Genomic DNA, 25,510 nt, shown 5'->3' with positions numbered 1-25,510 from the left:
AGTTTAATTAAAGTTGCAAATATGAAATGTGTACTAGGACTGAAAGGCATAGAAAAACGTACTAGCAATGCTGAAATGAGCACTATACTAGAATTAAGGGTAACTGTTCACGTAATGTTAAATCGTTGAATGTTCACAGTTGTTGCTTTGTATGGTTGAATGTAGTACAGTTGCATGAATGGACCTCAGATGGAAAAGTCCCGGGATGTGTCATTTCAGTTATCTCCCTGAAGTGATGGGTGATGGCCTGGCCAGCCAGATCAACAACCCTGAGGTGGAGATTGACATCACCAAGCCAGACATGACCATCCGCCAGCAGATCATGCAGCTGAAAATCATGACCAATCGGTTGCGCAATGCCTTCAACGGCAATGACGTGGATTTCCAGGACACTAGTGAGTGAAGCAGGCACAGCTGTCTACAGGACAGCTCTGATCTCGTAGATGACGACATTTCTTTTTTTTTGTCACTGATGTATTGTACAGTATAAGCAGCCCGTGACTAAAACAAAATGCAGTGAATTCATGCATTCTCATTCAGAACATGTAGCGCTTGTCGCACAACAGATAAATGAAATAACAGGAAATAGCAGATGATAAAACAGTTGCTCAGTACAGACTGAATTTCGGAATTGCTGAGATTCTGCTGTTTGGTTCATTTCTTAACAAATCAGTTGTAGAACAGATTCTTTTAAATTGCAGATTTTTATATCAACACAGGTAGAGAAAAAGGCACAAGCCTTCTGGTATGTAGCTATTCAAGGGGATATCATTATGTGTAAATATACTGAAATGAATTTGTCTCTTGGCTTCCTTTTTACAGGTGATGATGTCAGTGGCTCGGGAAGTGGCGCCTGCGTAGAGGAATTGTGCCCCCGTAGCACAGATCGCAACACCATCCCCAACACAGACCAACCGATACAGTACGCCATTCCTGCTGAGAACAAGAAGGTCGTCAAGGGCACAGCCAGCCAAGCCCTTCCCCACTCCACCCTCCTCCTGCTCTCATTGGCTGTGGTGCTCTTCAGGCGGTAATTGACAGGCTGTGTCACCAATTGGGACTGAGTTCGGGGGACAAGGGTTGGGGATGGGAGAGGGGGAGGGGCAAAGGTTGAAGCCGTTAACTTTGCCAAAAAAAAGAAGCATAAATGAATGGACTATCTTTTATCTTGGAGGAAAAAAAGGAATAAAAAATTCTTAGTTTTTTTTTTTTAATATATGGCACGATTAGAGCTGGTCTTTGGCATCTTTTTATTTCCGGTGTTTGGGTTCTCTGAAAATTCTGTACCTCAGAAATGTTTTAAAAATACTCTATAGATATATATATATATTTGAATTTTGTTCCTGGAAGCATCTGATCTCTGAGCTGGCTTTGAAGTAGTGCTGAGATAAACTTTTGTTTTTCCACTGTTTCAAACAGGTATTGGGTATATTTATTTATTACAGGAAAGGAAACCCATTGGGGGAAAAATGTTTTTGAGTAGTGAAGTGAACTGGCCAAAATACTAAGTTTCATATTATAACCATTTGATTCCAAATTACTTGCATACTTATCTTTTGATACATTGCTAACCTTGTGTTTTAAGGCTATGTTTATTGTAAATGAACCATGACAAATATTGCCTATCCAGCACATTAGAAATGTTTTCAGCACACTGTTCTTTTACAAGAGAACTGCAAAGTTAAAAAAGATCAATGCTCTTTTTTCTGATTTCCCTCTTTTTATTAGGACATGCAGAGTGGTGTATGAAATGTTGAAAATTCAAAGTTTTTGCTCAGCCCTACTAATTAGCTGTGGATAAAAAAGAGATAGAAAGATATTCTCCCAGGATCTTACTTTTTAATGGATTATGAGATGCAGAAGGAAAAATGTTTGTTATCCACTTCCTAGGGGTTGCATTTGAAGACCTAAACATTTGGAGATCTAAATCCATTATGTCAGATTCAAGTATTAGCCAATAACAGGAATCAAAAGTAATTTTCAGTGCAGGGAGGCCATAAATACCTTCCCAGTTTTTAGTTTTTGTAAACAAAAAATTTGTCAACCTGTTTAAAAAATCCTGCATTTGCAAGCACACTTACAAAATACAAGCTGTCCATCTGCTTCTCTTAATTTCTCATTTCTTTAGAGATGTTAGGCTGGTACTATAACAAATACTTTAGACATCACGCAGTCTTTGTCTCTGTACAGTCTATGATGTCAGTTCAGAGAAGTCAGTGGATGTGTGAAGCCTGGTTTCTTTATTGTTAGTCTTATCCGTTAAACTTCAAACCGGCACCTTCAGGTACGATGAAGAAGATGGAATAAATAATGTATACAGATCGTTTCGGTTTTGTTATTTTTATAGAGGAGTCTTTCCAGATCAAAAAAGAATTGTTTGTTGTTTTTTGTGGGAAGTCTAGATGAAATGTGAAAGGGGTTTTTAAATATTTTAAATGTTGTCTGGCTTCTGAGTACTTGTGGCACTAAGACAACTGTCACCACATCAGACTTCTGCCACCTTTAAAATAGAAAAAAAAAAGTGTTTTAATACTATCTAGAAAATGAAGTGTGTGATATGGAGTACCAATACATTCCCACAGAAAGCTGCCCATTGTACTAAGATGCCCTTACTATCCCTCATGTGAACACGCAAAACAGAAATTCTAACTGAAGCCTTTATATAGTTTACAGTATGTTGCCTTGGTGTGCAGCAATAGTTTAACTGTTTTGTTTTTATTGCTGTTGTCTGCGATTGCACAAAGAAACTTGAGCAAAAGGAGTCTGATTCATCCTTAATATTTAATATTATTATTTAATATTAAATATTTACTTAATGTTTTATGTTAAGTGCTCATTCTCAGTCCTGTATGTTAATTAGTACCATGCTTAGAATTGATTTTATTTGCACACAGACTCTCATCATTTTAATAATCTTAACTTCTGCACACAGATCTCCAGACATAAACTCAGTTTCAGTAAGCAAACATTATATCATGCTTATACTAAGAAGCAGCATATACTAACAAGCAGCATATCTGTGTGAGAAATATGTACAGTAGATACTGTACCTGCCACAAGTGGGTAAATCTGTAATACTATATGCTAAAGACAAGAGTTATATACAGTATATTTAGCCTTTGGAGAATGTCAAAATCAATTCTGGAATTTAGATTATGGTTTTGTCATTTTAAAATTCTCAGTTTACAGATGTGATAGGACATTGCTTTAAAGGAGAATTAGAATATATGTTTGGTGCTGTTGTTCCTAAAACCTTGTGTCAAATGTATGTGAAAAGTCTTTAAAAATGATTGTGTCAAACCTATTTCACATTTTCCTATCTGTTATCATTACACCAGAGAAGGACCATTGCCAATCCTAAATGTAAGAAGGAAAAAACAAAACTTAAGATCCTGAACTTATCTTTCAGGAAAACTAAATTTCTGGTTAATTTAAAATCTGTATCAGTTATGTGATCAGCTTACCCCTTTTGATGATTATAAATCCAGGAAAACAAACAAAAAGGACCCTTCACCCAACACATTAACATCTGGGATGCCACTCTTCTGTGGTTCAGAGGACCATTGTGGGACAGATTCTGCTGCACATTGTTCAGGGTTTATTATTTCAAAGATTCAAGAGAGATAGAGTATTGAGTATTCAGAGTATTTCGTCTGCAATTATACAGAGAAATGTTTGTTCTTTATCCCGGCGTTATATTTCTTAAATGCGCAATCCATGTCGCTAAAACACCAAGGCCCTTCACATCCCAATAAATTTAGTAAGAAAATGAAAAAATCAAATGTAAATCTTGAAACATGATATCCAAGGTCATTTGATTTGTAAATAAATGGGAAGCAAGCCATATTAGTTTAATAAATTAAAAAAATAAATTCAATATCAAGGAGTGCATTAAAAGAATGTTGTCTTCCTGCCTCCTGTGGCTGTAAAAGGGTCAGTGTTGGCAAAGGAAGTAAATAAGAGCCCTATTCAGCTCTGATCTTACTGTTTAAGACACAAGGCTGCATCGTTTCTCACATAGTTTGGGTTTTGTTCTGCCTAATGTCTTGAGATTGTACATTCAATCTGTTCAAGGGGCAAGTGTAATTACTGTAAGTTAGTATCACTCTGTTGTGAAGAATGTGGAGATATAGGATGTAGTGAGGATGTCTGTGGCTAATAAGTAATTCACACTGAGGTACTAAAAGCTCGGCTTTATTCCTGCCCTCTGGGAAAGTACTCAAAGGTACTGATAATTGCTCCTATAATGAAGTCCAAGTCAGTGTTTACACCTTAGTTTCTCCCTGTTCAGTCTTGTCACAACTTGCATTTACATCTTTAGGCAACACTGATGTAAACACGTCAGATGGATCACTTGAGGAATGGCTATTACAGACGCAGACATGAGTGATACCCAAAGTGCTATGCAATCCTGGAGGTTTCATGCTTCAGAGGCTATGTTACGTTCTTTGCCCAAAAGTAATTCTCTTTGAACCAATACTGTTGGTTATTTGGTGTTTCAAAGAAAAATGCTCTTCAGCTTGAAGAGAAGCCGTCAGGCCTCCAGCTTATACAGTATGTGCATTGCGCAATGCTGTGATGAAGCCTATATTAAAGTAATTGAATTTTATTTTCTCGTATCTGCAAATAACCAGGAAAAAATGTGATTTTTATTATTGAAGTAGTTTATTTACATAGGCATGGCATCGGTCCTTTCCACCCAAGTTTGTCTGAAATGAAAATAAATGTTTATAAAGGCATTTGAGATTGAATTACCATAAGCAACTACCTAACGGAAGTTAACCATTAATGAAAGAAGAAAAATCACCATTACCTCCCTATCTGGATTTGTACCTTCTTCAATGGGTCTGAAGAATGCATGGAATGTAGGGTAGTTCCTGTTGAAAGTTTCCATCGTCTGCTACAACTAAAATGGCAAAAACAATGTTCGACATCAAAATGTGAGTATGGATTTTCATAACTGGCAAACCCCAAAACCTATTTCTTACTGTGTGATGTAAATGTATTTCTGAGCAAAGCCATAAGTCTATGCTAACTCCTTGTGCTTGTGTTCCCTCACTCGTGTACAACATCCCACTGTTCATTGCCATCAACCTACAGTTTGAACAGTTGGTTCCTTCAGAAGCTGAAACAGTTCCACTCTGTGATCCATTCCCAAGGTATTGTAAAAGCTGATTTCTTTCAGTAGACAGCAATATTAAGTACACTTTCCAGTCATTAATATACTTATTAATATGACAGTGCACTGTGGCCATCAATATGTCCTCCTGTTTTCTCAACACATGGTATAGCATAGCAAACAGTTGCACAAAGAGTTTGTTTAAGCCCTGAAAGTGTCAATGGGTTTGTTTGGTACACCCATGCCTTAAGGTGACAAAATTAAACATAATATCCAGTGGAGCTGTGTATGTTTTATCTAACACTGTAATAGGAGTGAGGTTTTCCTTGTGCCTCAAAGTGCTTGTTTGGCTGTTGTTTGTTTTTAAAATGTATAAGGAAATGTCTGTAGGGACCACAGCAGACTATCAAAACACTGTGTATCAGTGGGTCATAAAAAGTTTAACATCACTAGTATTACAGCACTCTTTCAGGTCTTTGTGTTGTGTATGACAAACAATGTAAAATGAAGAGGCATTTTTCTTCTTTCAATAATAAAAATTCCAACATATATCCTGAAGAAATGTATACATTTTGGTTTCTAAACATATGGGGGTTTATTGTGTCAATAGCTAGTATTGTTCACTTTTCAATGCTAGTATTTATTCATACAGAGCTGTATGCAGGTTTTCCAACAATATCTTTTCACATCACTGAGGAAGATTGACTTCCCTTGAAGTGATTCTGTTGCTTTAAAGGAAGGAAATTAAGCTGCATCACACCAGAAACAACTGATTGAGAAATAAAGTCCATGCTTCCTTTACTGATCTAAAGTCATGCCTGTAAATGACATTGAGTTAACATGGTGTTAACCATTAAAACTGTGTTATATGAAAGACTGATAAAAGTGTAAAGGATTGATGTAGTTGCAGGTATGCTCATACTGTATCTGAAATTTCAGAAGTACTGCTTTTGGACATGTAAGAATATAAAAAAGATTCTAAACAAGAAACAGCTTTCTAGGTTTCTAGGTTGTTTGGTTGCTGGTAGCTAATTGATCCAAGGATATGATCTACTGTATCTGTTTCTTAAAAAGTCATGGTGTTAACATGAAGGCTCAGCTCCTAGATTTCCCCCTGTGATTGTGATAATGGTTGTGCTCATGAGTGAAATTGCCTGGGAACATCATTGGTTAGTTGCACAAGTCTTTGGATCAGAATTGTTTTACTTGTTTCTTCCAAGAATACAGTGATTATGTTTAAATGGTGAGTTGGGCATTCTAAATTAGGATACATGTGATTGCACATGTGAAATTGTAGATGCAGCACTCTAAAATAATTTAAACAAAATAATGAATTCTGACTAAATATAAAAAATGCTTAATTATTTCTGGCACTTCCTGTGAAGACATTCTTGTAATGTGTGACTTTTTTCAGATGATCACTGATAGCCTCAGATTCATATGAATACTGACTGGATAGCATATTAAAGTTATGCCATTTCTGTATAAAGAAATAAGATAACCTAAGGACATTTACCAAGATTATACTAACATCTGCTGAGTATACAACAAGGCAACAGGATTTATTTCTCTATTTTTTATATAATATTTCCATTTCAATAAAGCTTTTTTCTCTCCATCTGTTATCCTGGTCTTTTTGAAATCCCTCTACCATCGTCACCAGTGCTGCTTGAAGATTAAAATTAGAATGCTTTATTATTTATATCTTAATATCTGTAAGTTGCCTGGCCAATAAATCTTTCTTAGACAGGTGACTCAGCTCAGGGAATATGTAAGAATGCAGAATGTGTTCCAAGGGTCCAGCACACCTTTGAGGAATGCAGTACAGCTAAGACAGAAAAACTGTGCATGGCAAAAGAAACCGTTTCGACTCTGTGCTTTAAAGTAAGGGTCTGGCGACTGCTACTTCTTTTACCAATTAACAGATTGTAAACTCCCTTAAACATGAGAAGCATCACAACACATGTTTTTACAAGCATTGATTAAATATCACAAATATCATCAGTTGACATCCTACAGTGTATGTTATTATTCAGCAAAAGGAATATCTTCAGCTTGAAAAATGTGAGCCCTAAAGTGCTTGTTGGATGAGAGGGAAAAACAAAGTTTCATTTTTGCAATTCTTGTAAAGAATTAATTGATGCTTCAAAATACTGTACAAACTTCCAAAATGTTTGCATTCAAAACTCAAAAGTTTGTATACTGTACAGTCGATGATGATTCCTCTCCACTACTTTCACTGTATAGCAAAAACATCCTTTCTCCAAGTGACACAATGACTGAATTGCTGTGGTAATGAGTACAATGATACGAGTGTTTCTTCCGAGACATAAACGTTTTTTTTGTCAAGAACCCAAGCACAGAAAAAGAGTAAGCTCCTAAATCTGCAAGTGTATTTCTTCACAGCTGAAAAAAAAGGATACAGCTGTTCATGTCTGTAAATGCCAAAATTATCCTAAAGGCTACCTACCTGTTTACATATTGAAGACACCTATTTAGTGTAAAAGGCGGTTATGTACAGTATATATATACACACAGTATGTCCAGATGTTGGGACAACAACTGACCACAGAAAAGCACTGGTATCATCGTTTAAATGAGATGACGTATGATAGTATCTACCTGATCTATCAACAAAAAAGAAGAAGAGATCTCACCTAACAGTGTTTAACCATTTCAGGTTTAATTTTATTATAGATGAAAAAAAAATAAGGGTACTTTTTCAACTATCTGCTATTGTACTACACATGATGCCCTCAAAATAAAATATTGAAAGATTTTTCAGTTGACGTGTTGTTTGTAGTGTGTATTGTTATGAAATGCATCACTTCCTCTCAGTATTTAGAAATTAATTGCAGAGCATCTGGTAAGTTATTTGTGTTCTTTGGGGCATCCTGAAAAAAAACAAACAAATTATCCACAATAACATCTTTTCATCTGCACTGCCTGTGCAGTTGTCAATTTAATGGGCCAATCAGTTCAAGCAATTTGAATGTTCAAGGTTATTAACATTTTCAATTACACCATTATTCTTTTTTTATTGACTTTCAAAGATGACAAAAATATAAGCACAAACAGGTACATCTAATTGGCATATGTCTGCTCAAGTCTCTTAATGGGATTCAGATAACCTTGAAAGTCACATAATCACTAGTTCATTATACTTTAGTGACCACAAAACTTTGCAGGTACTGTATACAGGTGGATTTGTCTTTAAGTTATAATGCACTTTCCTTAAAGTAGAGGCTCGCCCAAATCATGTTTTACTGTAGAACACTTCATACAGATACAGTATTTGAAGTTTTCCAAGTGCCTAAAGCTTTGTTCTTAAACCCATATTGTACAATAAGTGATATCAGTCACTGATGCTGATCAAAACCTTTTTATGAAACACATTTGAAATTTCAAGTCTAAATGAAGGGACTAACTGCTGGGGAGCAGCAGTTACCCCATTTTAATTAAGCGATCACATACAGTACAGTACTGCATGGCATGGTGGAGTGGTGATTAGTACACTAGCTCCAAAGACCTAGTTCATTTCCACCTTGGGGTTTCTGCAGTGAGTACTTTCTCCCGGTATTCACATGGGATGCCACTTCATGCTCCAATCTTGTCCAAGACTTTTCTCAAAGACAAGCAGATCAGATATCATAAGCAGCTCTAAAATACATAAAATATGTACATTGATCAGATGTTCATGTACTGTAGCATAATCAATGCCAGGAACACTGAATGTCTGATCATAATTCAATGTGCATAATCATTAAGCACCAAAATTATGTAATGCACAAATATTCCATAATTTATTTTAGTTTCAGTGCAAGCTAACAAGGAGTCATGTGCTCACCATACCTGACTTTGATTATTAGTCATCCTAGCCTCTAGTTGTATACTTTACATACAGGGGTACAATCAGACGTGTTTTTGATCTTTAGCCATTGTAGATTTAAAACAATCTTGCTCCAACACAACTATGTGTAGGATCAGATACTGTTATCGTATAGCAACATTGTAAAAAGTCACTCTCTTTTCAGAAAGTAAAGACCATTGTCTTAAAATAAATTGCATATTCATGTGGAGCGCATGTTACTAATCCATCCTATTCATCTCTGTATAATTAGAAGGATTGATAAAGTGTACTGACAGACTTTAAAAAGGGATAAGGAATTACAGTATATCAGGTTCTCCTGTGATAGTAATGCCTAAGCCTAAGACAAACAAAGTCTGAATCTCACCTACAGACCAATATTAATTATAGGTGTATGATTAGCAAAAAAATTATTCACACACACTGGACAGGCAGGCTTTAAAAGTTTGAAGATGTAATTTAAGCAGTCTACAGTACTTGGAATGGGTGCATGTCTCATGCTGGGGAGACATTAACAAAAGTATTGAACTAACAGCTAGTGAGGTTGCTGAGTGTTAGAGAACAACCTGCAAAATCCTTTTGTGTTTCTTTGTTTCTTGATACCCACTGGTACGTTTTTAGTATAATTAGTGTGCTGTGAAAATGTGCACCATTTAGGTAGCGCCTGGGTTATATTGGGTTCTGCTTTCATTTTATTAGCAGAAACAGTACTAGAAGAGGGATGGACTTCAAATTGTTTATTAATAACAAATGGCAGAAAAATAGTTCATCTAATGTGTATCAAATTACTCTTTGAAAGAGTGTAGAAATCTTTCTGTAAATGTTATTCAGAAGAATATGGTCTGGTTTCATATTCTGCATGCAAACATTAAGATTTGTGTAAATGCTTTGGCACAACTGTAGATGCTTGTCTAGCCATTTTAATATAGTAAATTAACAAAACCAGTACAATAGTTAAAGATAATGGTTTCCCATAAATGTGGTTCTTTAAAAAAATATTAAGCCACATGTGCTGTAGAACAAAAGTCTCCAAGTGAGCCTAGATACACAACTATTCTTAGTACGGTATTTAGAGTTTTCATGGACAGTTATTGGAGAACTCTTGCAGCGTTCACCCAATGATTCAGTTGAAGCTGTAGTTTTCAGTGATGCCCTCTGTGACCAGTGTCTCTCCTGGGCTTTTCTCCATCCTGTGGCTTTCATGAGTCTTCCCCTGACTTACTGGCGTATGTGCATGATGGGGGTTTGGCACCTGAGATGTCTTCAGTTTCTGAGGAGGACTGCATGCTTCCCTGGTCTTACCTACAGATAAAACATGATCCTTTAATCTCCGCTGCCTTGAATACTGGCCAACAGTACTGAAAAACCTCCTGGTTTGCAAGAGTTGCTAAGAAATGTTAGCGAACCACAGATCCATTAACAGTGTTCCATAACTTTATAGAAATTGAATAGCCCTTGTTTCGATTACAATAGCTTAATATGATGCAATTATGCACTCTATCTTTCAGCAAACAAAGCATAAAATATAATGCATCCTCTGTCGTACAGTATGTCTGAAGGCCCAATAGGTTATAAAGTTATTCCTGTAACAATCACGTTTGTATCCATCATACTTGTATAACAGAGTTAAAGACTAGTAATGAGCTGTACTTCCTATTTAGAGGGAAGAGTAATAGAAAAAACAAAAAACACATAGTACTAAGCTTATTAGTACAAATTAGATGTGGATTAAGCTACTTCACAGCACATTAATTGGGCAAAACCATATTCCATAACCTCCCATTATAACACACCAAGATCCTTTATCTCTCTTGAATGGATTAAGATGGGCTTTTTAAAATTTGAAGTGCCTCCCAGCTCCAAATAACCTTGGAACCATCTGGTCTCCTTACATAAGGAAACCTAAGGTTTTTCATTGATCTTCAATACCTTAGTCTCTAAAGGCCACTATTTCAATATGTCAACAGGGGAAATGTAATTGCCTTACTCCTAAAATGAAATTAGCTGGCATAGTACATAAATGTGTGGTTTGGAGATGTGCATGTTGATTATCAGCTGTATTTTGAGGTAATGTGTTTTATTGATTATTCAAACAACATACTGTGTACAGCCCAAGAACATTATATTTTCCCAGCCCCACTCACCCCACCCTTCCCCCATACTCCTCGGTGGCATGTCCCTTCAAGTATCTACATAAGAAACCCTAAAATCTGTGTGAATGGCGCAGCCCTGCAACAAGGCTTTGACTGTGTCGGCAGCAGTATTCCACGCCTCTGCCCTGCCCTCAGCATCACCATGGATCCTAGTGGTCAAAAGCACCATATAAATCAATCTCTTCTCCGTGCTTTTCACTAGGCACTACAGTTCCATTCTAAACACACTTTTTTTCTTAAACATTTTCAAAACGCTCCTACAATAGGCGAATCCCATGCTCCTTCTGTCCTTACTCTTTTTCTTCCCTGCCTGGTCCTTCAGTTGGGATTTTCCAAGTACTGCCATGCTATCTGGAGACTTCATTAGCTGCTCTACAAACAACAGTAGTGTTACTATAGGATGGTCATTACTGGCATTCCTTTAATCAAACTTGAAACTTCTCCCTTTTAACCTCCTGTTAGGTTAAGTATCTAAATGTATTTGTCTGTTAAAATACATTGCCTGTTTTACCCTGTTCTGTCTCTTACTCTCCATTTAAGTTTCAATTTCCAGGCCTGTGGTATTTTCTGTACAGAGAAAATTGTTACTGGCACAGCCTGGAAAGAAGCCACATGCAAAAGCCCACTGCTATGAGCCACTTAGCAAATAACTGGTTTGCTTGGCTCAACAAGGTAGATTTAGCCTTTCCTCAAATTCTCTACTTCCAAAATAAATTAATTAACAAAGTCCAAAGCTGTGTTTTTTTTTTTGTTCATACTGTCAGCAAAGCACTGCAGTACGTTTTTCTCCATTACTCATTTTCTGCTGGGGGGGCCAACATTTCTGAGTGGATGGGAGGATAAAAGGAACAGTTCACAACGGACTACAAAAGGCCTTTGAACCCAGAGTCCAAATTTAAATACATATCCTGTAGAGGTCATAGTTTTCTTAGAAACAGTTTTTCTCCAGAAGACATTACTTCATATTCCCAGGGGGTCTTGGTGATATATGAACAATAACAACCTGGCTACAAGCTACAAGACATTACAGAAGACATTATAGATGGTTAAGCGGAGACTGAATTGTTTTTACAGCCAGTACCCCTCCCCACCCCACCCCACCTGTGACTCGGATGCACTCCTCCTTGTGTCTCTCATTCCAGGCTTTCATTTTACAGGTCTTGCTGCAGTAGAAAACCTCATGACATCGGCTGCATGGCAGCAACACCACTCCCACTGTGCGCCCGCACTGGTAGCAGTACCTGAACAGGGGTCTCCTGGAGCCAATAAAATAGCAAACGATGAAAAGCATCTTCAGTACATACAGAAAGAACGTATCCAAACAAACATATGGCTCTATGAATTATGCTCTTGGCAAAATAGTGGATGGATTCTGGATGTTGATTAATTGGGTTCAGCACTTGTTATTGTCCCAAAACACTCACAAAGCGCATCTGACACATTAGCACTAAACCACCTCATTAGAGACTTAAAGGGCCACAGGTTATGAATTGTTGAAGTGTTGAATGTCACACGGGGTTAGATTCTGGAAAAAAAAAAAAACATGATAAAGAACCAATATGTCCCATTGATCAAAAGAACAATGACTGCATGCCAACAGTATATTGACGCAATGCCTTAGGTGGGCTTGTAAGCAGAGCACCTAAATCTTTTTTAGTAACAGATTGTGGTTTTGTGAAGACCACCCTGATGGAGATTGGAATGTAAGGTGCAGATGTGCGGAGCAATCAGATCATTGTGGTAAACAACACACCACTCAATGATGAGGTGTAAGTGTGATGGTCGTAGCAGCAGTCTCTTCGCTTGTTACACCTGATGGGAACCTGGCAGCACAGTACTACAATGATCAAGTTCTGGCACCTCAATTGCTACATTTCCCAGGAGATCTGCGGCTCATCCTAATGTGACAGCATTCCAGCTGGACAAATCATGCCCTCATGCTGGTCTTGCAAGATGAAAATGTGATATTTGTGCAAGAGATTCCCTACTTGCCAGACTTAAGCCCCATCTGTAGGCTCAGCAAAGATGACATGTGGCAGAGTTCAGAGATCAAAACCGGCATATGCTTGTCCAGGTTTTATGAGGGCTCTACAGTGTACATCTTCTGGGAAAATGTCCCACAAGATAACATCTACAACCTAGTGAAAATTTGAGCATAAGCATGTACATTAGCTGCTAGGCTTGGACTGTCACAGTGGATCCCGTATTGATCAACCTAGCTGAAAAAATGTTAATCAGTATTTTGAATTTGCCTGTCATTTCTATTCAGTAATTTGAATGAGTGCACCTACTAAAAAAAAGTAATAATTTTCCCAGTAATAGCATAGAATTTGCAGTCACAAACCTTTCAATGCTAATTATATACTAAAAAAATACTAAAACTGTTGTGGAGCAAAAGAAATCCGCAGGTTGTATTAAGAATGATTATTCACTGGTTAGGTGTGAAATGTAGGACTGTCCAGAAACAGTATAATGCTTACCAACCAAGACAGTTTCATTTTGCTAGAAATGTGTTGGTCTCCATCTAGTGGAAATGTATATTATTGCATGTTGATATTTGAAAGTCTATTGCACTCATATTGGTGAAATTTAACATAAGAAAAGCACTAAACTCAAAGGTTTAACACACATAATAGCATTTAATTGGCTTATATTTAAATACATGGCTGAATCCAACATCACAAAACAGTGACTGCATACATAAAAATGCCTTTACTTATTTCCTTAATGTACAGTACATCATGTACTGTACATCAAAATATTTAACTTTCTTCAAGGGTAAATAAGGTTAGAGTACCTGATCTTCTTCTCGGTCTCCTGAACATGTTTACTCTCAGTTGCCCTTCTGGAATTAAAATGGCAGTATAATGAATATACTAGATTAAACATTTGACTAGGAAAATAGATACCTAACAGTTTAATGAAAACGCCTGAGATCTTAACAACTCAATAAATCATCTTACATCTTTGCCTTTACCTACTGTAGGAATACCCAGGGATTCTTAAAGTCCACTAAAACCAATAATGATAATGTGGATGATGTCAGCTATAGGAACACTTCTGTCCAAGATGTGTAAGAACGCTATAATTACAGAAAATACACTGTTAGGTTAGTCCTTTACATTGGTTTCTCCGGCCCTCAACTTCATCTCTTTTCAGAACTGTGCAACACTTCAGACTCCATTAGTCTCTCTATGTCACTGTTTCTGAACTGTGGAGCCTTCTTCAGGTGTGCTGACACAGCTACCTACTTGAATTCTTCTAAATATTCTTCTAGTGACTTGGTAGTGCAGATCATTTCACTATTTTAGATCATATTCAAGACTGCCTTTTCAAAATGAATAAAATGCTACTTTTTACATATAGCACCCCAAAAGTTAGGGGGATCACGCTGAGTTTCCTAATCCTATAAAAATCATTCTTATGAAATATGACTATAACTAAGACTGGAGGAGAGCTTTTACATGCTTAATATCTTGCTGGGGCTTTATTTTCATCTAGTGTACCCCATGTATAAAGGAAACCCAGTAAAACAGCAGTGCCTTAGGGAGCATTTTGCACCCACAGCTGCCTCCATTCCAGGTTTATAAAATGGCAGATGCGGCTCTCACTTGATCGTACGGAGTTACCAGCCTTCCCCACAGTGAGCAAGTGCCCAGAGTACCTGTGCTCCAGTAAGGAGGTCACGTCTTTGTTGTCTTCCTGCTCTGTGATGGCTACTTTGGTGGTCTTGGGCTGTGGTGGGGTGGCACCTGCCCCCGTGTACACAAACTTTTCCCTCGGGCTGCAGCCTGAACACAACCCAGAAACAAGTGGCTTCTTAACATGTCCCACATCCACATACTGTACTGTACTGACCTCAACTTCTTCGGCTATTTAATGAATTGGGCTAGTCGATTTGAGGTCAGCATTTACAGGATGCATTCAAGATTGACTTTGCAATTCACAAGGGGGAAAAATGATGTTTCTTGTTTTAGTTAACACCATTTATTCCCAAGTTATAATACCAACAGGAATCTACAGTGTTTTGTTTTCTGTAAAGTCTGAGTTTACACCGTCAATGCAAACTGCATCCTTCAGTATGGGATACCCACTCCTTATTCCCTGCTGCAGCTCCATCTCCAGCCTCTCCCGGTCTTTCTTCACAACAGCCTGACGCAGCAGGTCCCCCATCAGGAAAAGCAGCTGCCTGCGAGCGTTGTACACTTCTCTTTCTTTGGAGGTGAGAGCATGATACGGAATGTGGGCGATTCGCCAGTCCTGAAGACAAAAAAAAATGGCCAAATCATAAATTTCCTAAAATCATCATTTCTTTTCAAAGATACAGCGCAAATGTGTACATCTTCCTGGAGACATGGGACAGGGGTATTAAAACTCCAACCATAACAGCTCCAGAGTCATGGGTCCATGCTATTTGCTAAACTAATGTTTTAACTGAAAATATTTCATACCTGGCAACTTTAAATTCACTCTTCAAGCAAAAAGTTATTTTTTATATGTTTGTATGGTTCTTAAGGTTGTATTCATACCTGGTAGAAGGTATAGTAGGCATAATCTACTGCAGTGCCCATTGCTGTCTTTTTTCCTTCTCCAATCATGACAGGCATCAGTATGTTGGCACCAGCGTTAATTAGTTTTTCTATCTAAAAACAGCAAATACTATCACTTAATAACGCAAAAGAATCATTTGTGGAAATCATTACATACAGAGCATTTTTTCTTATCTTATTAGCTTATGCTGAAATATGAATTTCAGATCCTCAACCACCAAATCACAAGGAAAGTCTAAGGATCTGACAGCAGAAAACAAACACAAAAAAACAAACTAAATGGTGGTGTGATGTTTAATTTAACAGGATTAACCTGATTTGCAAATACACTCACCAGCTACAAATCTTTGTATCAACAGTTGACAATGACACCAAAAACTCTTTGTGGAAGGATTTTTTTTTCTGTTTTTTGGTGTTTTCTCAGAATCAGTTATACTTTCATTTTAATGTGTTGCGAAATACATTCCTAATGATCTTGCAGAGAGATGTGCACTCAAGGAAAGAAAGCTCTGTACCAGTGCACTCAAGGAAAGAAAGCTCTGTACCAGTGCTGCTTTCTGGCGTGCGTTGTGGCAAGAATCGTAGGAGATGTTGACTGTGGCACAGAGAGCACTGCCCACTCGGCGCGTTAGGGGGAGATTGGGGTCTGCTCCCCCGGCCAGCAGCTCATCCACGGCCTGCGGAAACATGGGAGGGAAAGGGGAATGACAGCTCTTAACCCCACTAAATCTCCAACTACCGAATCTGCTCATGCAAAAACTGTTTTTTTCATACTGATGTTCCACATTCTAAGGTGGAATTTGGTCAAATTAGGCAAAACATTTAATTTCCTAAGAAGCATTTTAAAAGGAAGCTTGTTTTCTGTTTCAATTCTACAAAAAAAAAAACGTCTTCAGCTTTCCATAGTAACTGTGATACCAATTCAACATCTGTTTTCCATTGTGTACGAAAATGTTTTGATTCTAAATTATAATACAAGATTATACAAAACAATAATGAAGAAAATTATATTTTATCCTATGAAATTCCACCAGACTCCAGCAATTTAGGATATGATGTGTGTTATTTGTGGGAGGAGGTAGAGATTTCTCCAAACACACAAATTACATTTGCGTTCTAACTCAGCAAGTAAATATGCTGAATTCAGAAAGTTTTTGCATGCCAGGAGATCCACAATACTGCATACTGTATCAAAAACTGCCATGGGTCTTAATATTCAGTATGCTTTAAGCTCTGCATCTAATTTGGAGATGGTACAGAGTATTTTAGCTGCTTACTTACATAGTCATTGCCACTAGCTATAGCCAAAGACAGTGGAGAGTGGCCACTCCACAGCAAATTGGGGTTGGCCTTGTGGGATAATAACAGGCGAACCACATCCTTGGCATTCTGAAAAAGAACATATATTAGAAACCCATCATTATTTTTTTATTAATTACCCAAGTAACTTTAAAAATTCTTTAATGTATAATCTTTCAAATTATTCCTGGAAAAGCTCTAGATCTGTATAGCGTTTCATTGAAGTCTTATTTTTGCACTTCAATTCAAACATTGGTGCTATGAATTAAGGACCTTGTCCTTTGATGTTAAAGTGAATGAAAGTAATGCCATACCAGTCCCAATTACTGTACATGTAATCCATTGAGCATTAAAATGAACTTGGCATTGAACTTGGCAAGCTTAAACAGCTTACTGTCTAATGGAGAAACAGCTTCATGAAGTGGAAAACATTATATCTTTAACTGTAGAGAGCATTTTTTGAAGATGGTGGATCAACAACATTTCTCTGAGGGAAAATAGTGTGTTCAAACTTCAGAAAGCAGAATGTCACCTGCAGTGGATTCTTAAAAGAACTATGTAGCCAATGCACAATGCACCTTACACTGAGATAGCAAAGCCGTAAAACTCACAGTGTGATTGTTGTCTCGCTGACAGGCAATGTGCAGAGGGGTCCTGCCCCCCTCCTGAGGAAGCTCACTAGGGGGAGAGTAGTACTGGATGGGGGGTCCGATTGGGCTGGAGGTTTTCATACTGAAGCCAGGTGGGGAATCAGAATTCAAACCCTGCAGAACAGGAAAGTATCATTTATTTTTACTGGAATGTATTACAATAACAAAAAAGCATTAGAAGAATCAATTTTTAATCATGACATCAAGGTCACCTTATCAAGCTCATAGACATCATCTGCATCCTGAGCTCGTAGATCTGGATCAGATACTGCATGCAGCAACAGCTCTGTGATCCTAATCCCTTCTTTTCCTGGCAGGGCAGCAGCAATGTGCAGAGGATACAGCCCCTTTCTCTACACAAGAACAAGGAAATAGGAAGAACTACCAAAAACAGTGCTAAAATAATTCCACAAAACCATGCTGATTGTTTCTGATTAATTAGTGACAGAGACTGGGCAGAAATCAAAGACAATAGAGGAGGCAGAATTGTGGCTATGTAAGGACAGTAATGTAAATAAGACATGTCTGAAACTATATATAAACAGTAGACCGTTGTGGATACACTTCTGCTGTTTCACAGATGTATACAGTACATATCCAGAGAACTCCAGGTTTATCACGTAAAACATTACATAATTTTATTGCCACCTTAAGCTAATGAGAACTGTATCTTTAGCTAACCTTGGTAGTGATGAAAACCTGTTGTATACTGTTCGAGAAGCAAACCCTTACTGTAATGTGATACTAGAAATTAAAATGCTACCTTCTCTGGCAAAGGTATGTCTGTCCTGGCTCCACACTCCAGAAGGCGACGCACAGCCTGAGTGTGTCCAGCCTTAATGGCCAGGAAGAGGACAGGCATGGGCACAATGGAGGCATTGGGATCAGCCCCCCTACATAACAACAGCTTGATCGTCGCCCACCGGCTCCTGTGTCTGCCAATACCAAGGCAAAGATATTAACTAGTTTTGCTCATTCACTAGTAACACAACCCCCTTCATACACTCATTCACACAGAAATATTTGATATAGGTGCAGTTTACATGTTCTATTTCGTTTGGAACATTTTCACCGTACCACATTGATCACCTATAATGTTGTATAATAAGTATCGCCCCAAATAAAAAAAAAATTCAGCCTCTGAGAACCTGCATTCTGTCTTTGTCAAATCCAGATATCTGGCTTTGGATGTCCATAATACGACCAAATTCTCACTTCTCTTCCAGACATCTGCAATCTTCCAATCAATATCATTCACTGACTGAAATGCCAACTTATTTCCAAATAATAATTGACTTCCAAAAATACCACAATGCGGAAATAATCAGTGAATACATGTTTCCATACTACAGTGCTACTATGTTCTCATAAATCATTTTAGTAAAGAAATTTTCCTCTTACTCGGTTTTCATGAGGGCCATTCTCCTGGCAGTCTCCTCAGTGCCACTGGACTGTACCAGACTGTTGCGGCTCAGGGCCTCGGCTGTCTGCTGCAGGGCGTCTTCTGTCACATCAATGTCAAAGCTGGCCAGACTGCAGGCTGAGTCAAAGACAGTGTCTTGGCATCCCTTCACATCATCGTCTCGCGCTGGCCCTTCCCCAGAGGCTGCAGGATGGGACTCAGGCCAAGAGACAGACCCCAGCTTAATTCGGCCATCTTGCACCTGTATAGTTCGTGCTGTAGGCACCATGTTTGTTTCAGAATCGGTGGCATTGTCAGCCTCTTCATGAGCAGCGACTTCTACAGTAGTCTCTTCACAGTTCATAGCACGTTCCTCCTCCTGCACCCCAAGCATAAAAACATCACTTCATAGCCGTCAGGGTTCTACAAGATCAAATGTCAAATTCAGCTACAAAGAGGTGGATCTGCAACTGAATGATTCTAAAAATGTATTTTCTCTCCAACAAGTACAATGTTGTTGCAATGCACTCCTGTAGAAATAGGAACATTGGGAAGTCTATGCCTTCAAGGCCTAAACCAGACGAGTCACACATGATTAACATTTGAAAGTGCTATAACTTATCTAGTTCAAAACAGGCAAACTGGAAAATCATCAGTCTTTAATCTGTGACTGTGACATCAAAGGGACTTAATTACCATTAATGTTTTTCCTTTTAACAGTTTTGATCTTGTACCCTGTCTTCTAGAGATTACAGTGAGATCACCCACCTGTGGTTTGCAATCCATCCCTTCAGCCACATTGAGCTGGAATGTTTGTGAGGGATAGTACAGCGTGTGGGACACTGCCAGTGCGGACAGCCCCTCACTGTTCAATTTATTTACATCAGCTCCTCTGTCCAGCAGGAGGTTTATCACTTCATTGTGGCAATTCACCTGAGAGACAGGAAAAAGCTGTTTTCCTCTTTGTCTACATACTACACATCTCCACAGCTTACTATAATTTAACTCTCAGGATGTTAATCTCAAATCATTACATTGTTGAGTAAAACAGACTGAAAAGCCTCATATCTGAAGGTGAGAAGCTGTAAATTATTTTTTTGTGATTTCTCTCATACACTGTGCTCAAACCACTGTTAAATATGTGAATGGAATTATTGTCTGTGTCGTCTGCATTTTCTGAAAGCTCCTAGCCAGTCCTCTTACAGCTGCTGCAATCAGAGCAGTGTGGCCACTGGCATCACCGACATCCGCGTGTGCCAGCCCGTCTTGCAGGATCCTATACACATTCTGGGTGTTCCCCTCTGAGGCTTCCTGGATCAGCCGCTCTGAGTTCAGCTCCTGTGGGCCTTTGGGTCCAAATCCGTCCCGCCTACCTGACAGCAATGCCTCTATATTCCAGTCAAGCCCTTCAGCGCCGTGCCTACCAGAAAGATGCAAGCACAGTGATCAGATTGATCTGGCCTTCAAGGCAGGAAATCATTTCACTCTGTGATTGTCTCTCATTTTGCAGAACTAACAGTAGTTCTGTCCACTCCCTTCATTATCAGAACTTCATTTCATTGATGTTAAAAAAGGAGTTATTTAGTAAGAATAAGTTAAGAATAAATTGAATAGATACTGTATGATTAGTTCTCTCTTCCAATCAGACTAAAATTTTAATTTATATATGAAACAGCAGGCAGCATGGTGATACAATAGCTAACATTGCTGCCTTGTAGTGGTGGAGCCCTGGGCTCAATTCCTGGGGTGCTATCTGACTGGAATTTATATGTTTTCCCCATGTCTAAAGGGGGTTTCCTCCCACAGCCCAAAGACATAATGGTAGCATAATTGGCTTCTGTAAATTTGGCCCTGGTGTGAGTGTAAGCATGTTTGTGTCTGTCTATTCCCTATGATGAACAGGTGTCCCATTCAGGGTATGCCCTGCCTTGTGCCTTTTGCCTCTCGCATTATGTTCTGGCTACCCATGTGGCTCTGTACTTGATAAAGAGGTTAGAAAATGGATGGACAGAAATTGTGACAGACAGTATGCTTTAAATACAAGCGATTGTCAGTACCGGAGCAGATACAGTATGTGTGAACAATTTTGTTTTCAAATGACTGCATCACCATCCTGTAGCCTGATCTCATCAGGTCTCAGAGGCTGAACTTATCCTGTGATGGGAGACCTCTGAGTTCCTAACCAATGCCCCAGTAAGATGGCTGGGGATACTATGCTATAGAAGGTGCATTCCTTTGGACCATTAAAGTTCCCATGGCACCTCCCAAGGGTTTGATTCAGTCACCTGTCTAAATCCATTCTGTTCTTTTTCTGTTTGTCCTACTAATAGTTACTCCTTTATTCACTTTTAGTTTTTCACTTTTGAACATGATATATTTAAGGTTAGGTGAGACACAATAGCCGCAAGAATCTCCGGTAAGTGCTACACTTCAAAGGTAAATGAAGTGGCTCCCCTCCTGCATTTACAGTATATTATTCTTTAATTAGGATTACATGAAAAATGATAATAAAGTTATAAAAACACACAGGAAATGTTCACTTCATTCATGCATTCATGCTAACTGGACATTAAGCAATGTGAAGGTGGGTGAATTCGAGTACTGAAAATTACCTGTGTCTTTGGATGTGCCATTGCATGCGATGAAGAAGGGGCAGAGAGTTAGAGACAGCTGACCTTTCTTCTAAGTTGTAATCCTGCACTTTAAAAAAGTGCTTATCCAGCTCCTTCCTCAAGGACTGGGGAAGGGGCAGATGGTCAGAGTCCGTTGAGTAGTTCTCAATTTCAGGTGGTAGTATAAAGTGCTCATCCTCAAGGAGTTTCCTATAGTCATAGTAGAAGGGCTCAGCTGCTTTCTGGCTCTCTGCATCTCTCTTATTTCCTACCCTTGCCCCCTGCGCCATCTCCTCCCTGGGCCCCAGACATTCACAGTATTCAGGGAAGCCACGGAGAGTGAAAGCTCCAGGCAGATGAGTGCACAGTTGCAGCAGATGATCCCTGTGCCACAGGCCCACATCCTGCTGCCCATCAGGGTATGTCGCTACACCTGGCCCAAAACGCTCGTCTGCATGGTACAGTCCCTACAGGGTCAAAGATCAAGAGTTACTGTAACAAGAGGAATCAGATATGACGTATAGACAAACAAGCCTGCACACTCTACAAAATGCCCGTACAGCGTTTGCAATCAATTAAAAAAATATATTTCTTGCAAAGTGTCTAAATCACAGAAAATACAGTATCAACAGTAATCAAAAAATGAAAAGCAGTAATTGTGATTATTTTTGTAAAGAAATGGCTCATAGCTGTATCAATTTTGGGCCATGACTAAACATCTTTTTTTCTAACCATTTTCTCCCATTTCATTGACATGTAAATATTAGCTTCATTTTGTAAATGAACAATTTGCAGCCTAAAGGAAAAATTACACTAGCAGCTCTGTTAAGGGAGACAAATTACCTGAAAGGTAGTGCCATCTGGAAGGTGCAGGGCTCCATAGCCCTCTTTCCGATTCAAGTAGAACTTTCCAATGAATCTGGAGCCCCCAGGCCAGGAATATGTCCCATCACCATGGCGATAATCTTTATAGAACTCCCCGCTGTAAACCTGATTCACCAGTATTCATTTACTTATTTAAGATTGAATAATAGGCTTACTACAAAATTATACATGATATAATGGCAAGTATAAAAAATAAAAAAATGCTGCATACTGTAAATCAGCAGCCCAATCACATTTCTTCTCTACGGGTGGAGAAGAAGTATTGGCAGATAACACAGTGTGGCTTTGGCACACAGCCTGCTGATTGACATGCCTTGCTTCAGATGGCAGCTGGCTGCCTTTAAAATGCTTTCTGTACATAGTAATATTGTATTTTCAAGACACTCGAGAAAATCAAATTGAGCTTTTAGGTACAGCCATACAGTATATCATGTTTGTTTTTCTAGCAGTGCATTAGGAAGTGCTTTGCCAACTGCAGTTTAGAGACACTATATTTCTTTCTGATGAAGTCAAAAGGAAGAATAACTAGCACATTAAGCCATAGCTTTAAGGTAATGCTAATTGCTTTAATCTTCTAAAGCCCAAGGCTTTTCTCTTTTGATTTAGCCATTTCAATAGTAGTTGATGATCTACTGTAACATGTATTTCAGGACATGTGCACTGTATTTTGGGGTGATTCTTTAAAACTCAAACAGACAAGATGTTGTGTTAGGATTTTCTTATTTGATATTGTTTTCAAGGTTTGTGCTTTTTTCCCCAACACTGTATGCATTCAAACATTTTGTACTTTAAATAATAAATGTGCTGTGAAAATAATCAGGTAGTATTGCTGAATTTCAAACTGTGCTGCTATTATCTGTAGCGCTTGAGCAAAAGGTGGAAGAAATGTGTGAGAAAAGAAAGCACTAACAGCAGCCGATCCTTGCCTCAGTATTTTGTAAGAGGTAATGTAACATTATAACGTTGAAGAGCTTCAATAGCATTTTTGTTGTCGTTTGCGACCTTAGCTTTGGCACAGAATTCATTCTAATGTAAAATGTAAAATTTTGCGGAATATAGGATCCTGCATTTTAACAGAAGCATCGTGATTTATCTTGACACGGTTCACTCCAAACACACGAAGGTTGTGAAGAAAGTTTAACAGATTTCCTACACGGGTCATTATTATTTCTACTGTAACTTGTTTCGGTTGCCTGTCATTTAGGCGGTTAAATTGCACTGTTGTTCAAACCTCCGTCTAGAGTTTCTGAACAATGGCGAGAGTAACTGGAAACACCCTGGGAGATTTACTGTTCCCATGGTATCATCCCGATTTCTGGATGATGTTTTTATCCAGAGCTGTTTCAGCTCCTAATGCCTATATAGTACTTAAAAACAACCAAACCGGGTAAACCTTCAACAAATAATTTGCTCGTAGTGAATCGTATGCATTAACTTTGTTATGATTACAATTTCCACAGCACTAATTACCAGTTAACTAATTACTAGTTATTCAAAGCAACCGGCATGTTTTCAATAGGCCAATCAGAATTCGTTAAGATGTTTCAAACGCAGTAGTAGCAGAAATAATCATTCGCTCAGTTCGATCCCTTCTCCCTGTTGATACAGTGTAGGTCTCTGGCAGTTGTTACAGTTCTTAAGAAAAAATAATCATCTGCATGGTTTAACAAATAATAATGACGAAAACACGCTAACAATCACAATGGTTCAAAAAAAAAGGAGACGACTTACGCGACGGAAAGACCCACCTCTCCATTGGCCCAAGTGAAAACCCCTGAGCCATGCTTCAGGTTGCTGACAAATTGCCCCTGGTAGCGGGAGCCATCGGGCCAGTGCTGTACACCCGTCCCGTGTTTCTTACCGGCCACTGTCTCACCGGTGTACCAGCCCTGCGCGGTCTCACGGCACTGCTCGGCTTGCTCTGCAGATGCGCACTCGGCAGGGCAGACACCGGCAAGAGGAGGCGAACACGTTGGAAACGTTGTCGCTGATGCTGAACTAAGCATCTCCGGGCACAAGTGTACTGCTTTGAATGCGTGTCTTTTGCACAGTCAGCAATTACAGCTCAGAAGATTATTCTACGGTATCATTTGTGAACTCCCAGCGCTACGCTGAACACTAAGAAATAGAACTAATTTACGCACTTCCACGTATTACGTTATAAACATTTCTACGCCGCTATACTCCCGATCCATGTAGACGACTGTCTCCCAATCCGTTTAAGAAAATAGGAAGCATTTTCTATCAGAGCCAAGTGAGCCAAGTATAAAACCACTCCTTTTGTAACAAGCTTGCTAGTGTATCTTGAAAGTTTAATTTTGTCCAATATAGAATAATATAGCTACTGTATGTCCTAAGCAATTTTTAGTATTCCAAAACCAGATAAGGTTAGGTTATCTTTACAGGAGCTCATTCGCTGACGCTGGCGGAGTCCGGGTGAAAGATTTGCCAGGCTTGGTTTCCAAGACATTATTCGAACTTGGATACGAGCGCTCCTTGACGACAGAAGCGTCACTCGGTGTTGCGTGTGTTCGCTGAAGTAATGGTGCAAAGTACTGTACTGTATGTCTCCCTCCTCTTCTGCTGTTCAAACCACAGAATCTACACATTACCACCAGCAGATTTGTAGACGGATTACTCTAAAGTTGAACATTGATTAAAAAAAATACCAGGCTAAAATGCACCAAGATTTTTATAGGCTACCAAATATAACATTTATAGAGCTTTTATACCTCAGGAAACTACCCCACCTCTAAAATAATATACAGTAAAAAAAAAATACAGGGGGCATTGATGTACAGTACAGTAATTACCATATTTAGTTTTGTTCCCACATTCTCCCATATACTGTATATTTAATATTATCAATATACTGTAGTTATGAATCTTTCAACAAGTAGACCTCTATCAGGTCTAGTAAGACAGAATTTCTGGAATTTTAAATCACAATACAATCCCATTACATATGAAGA

The 25,510-nt window shown here is 38.6% G+C and overlaps 2 protein-coding genes across 7 annotated transcripts in view; one reads left to right on the top strand and one right to left on the bottom strand.

The window, feature by feature from the left end:
* The window catches only part of gpc1a (glypican 1a), an 86,936-nt gene extending 80,199 nt beyond the window's left edge, over positions 1 to 6,737 (top strand). For both annotated transcript variants that reach the window (XM_088616494.1, XM_088616503.1), the window contains exons 8-9: positions 220 to 395; positions 823 to 6,737. In XM_088616494.1, the coding sequence (XP_088472620.1) occupies positions 220 to 395; positions 823 to 1,034 (388 nt within the window). In that variant the 3' untranslated portion in view covers positions 1,035 to 6,737. The remainder of the gene's footprint in view (positions 1 to 219; positions 396 to 822) is intronic.
* A 1,310-nt stretch (positions 6,738 to 8,047) lies between these two features.
* Positions 8,048 to 25,033, bottom strand: ankmy1 (ankyrin repeat and MYND domain containing 1). Of its 5 annotated transcripts, none has more exons than XM_088616423.1 (18): positions 24,287 to 25,032; positions 22,497 to 22,643; positions 21,654 to 22,120; positions 20,245 to 20,461; positions 19,810 to 19,974; positions 19,041 to 19,420; positions 18,403 to 18,574; positions 17,852 to 17,992; positions 17,601 to 17,753; positions 16,972 to 17,079; positions 16,236 to 16,367; positions 15,670 to 15,783; positions 15,235 to 15,400; positions 14,805 to 14,931; positions 13,938 to 13,985; positions 12,242 to 12,396; positions 11,402 to 11,512; positions 8,905 to 10,289 (listed from the first exon to the last, which is right to left on the bottom strand). In XM_088616423.1, the coding sequence occupies exons 1-18, from the start codon at positions 24,542 to 24,544 to the stop codon at positions 10,111 to 10,113; spliced, it is 3,240 nt and encodes a 1,079-aa protein (XP_088472549.1). In that variant the 5' UTR covers positions 24,545 to 25,032; the 3' UTR covers positions 8,905 to 10,110. The 5 variants fall into 5 exon arrangements, with proteins under 5 accessions (XP_088472584.1, XP_088472549.1, XP_088472560.1 ...); XM_088616434.1 differs by having other exon boundaries at positions 11,435 to 11,512; XM_088616458.1 differs by lacking the exons at positions 8,905 to 10,289; positions 11,402 to 11,512 and adding an exon at positions 8,048 to 8,779.
* Between the last annotated feature and the right edge of the window lie 477 nt (positions 25,034 to 25,510).

The sequence above is a fragment of the Lepisosteus platostomus genome, chromosome 2, assembly GCF_059453375.1.
Source record: "Lepisosteus platostomus isolate fLepPlt1 chromosome 2, fLepPlt1.hap1, whole genome shotgun sequence".
NCBI classification, from domain to species: Eukaryota; Metazoa; Chordata; class Actinopteri; order Semionotiformes; family Lepisosteidae; genus Lepisosteus; species Lepisosteus platostomus.
This window is presented reverse-complemented; position numbering and strand designations above follow the sequence as displayed.

Coding starts and splice junctions, on each gene's coding strand:
- ankmy1 (XM_088616423.1), bottom strand. CDS start 24,544: ATGCTTAGTTCAGCATCAGCGACAACGTTTCCAACGTGTTCGCCTCCT. Junction 22,644..24,286: donor TCACTTGGGCCAATGGAGAG/GTGGGTCTTTCC, acceptor CTGGTGAATCAG/GTTTACAGCGGGGAGTTCTA. Junction 13,986..14,804: donor ACCTCCTTACTGGAGCACAG/GTACTCTGGGCA, acceptor TTTTAATTCCAG/AAGGGCAACTGAGAGTAAAC.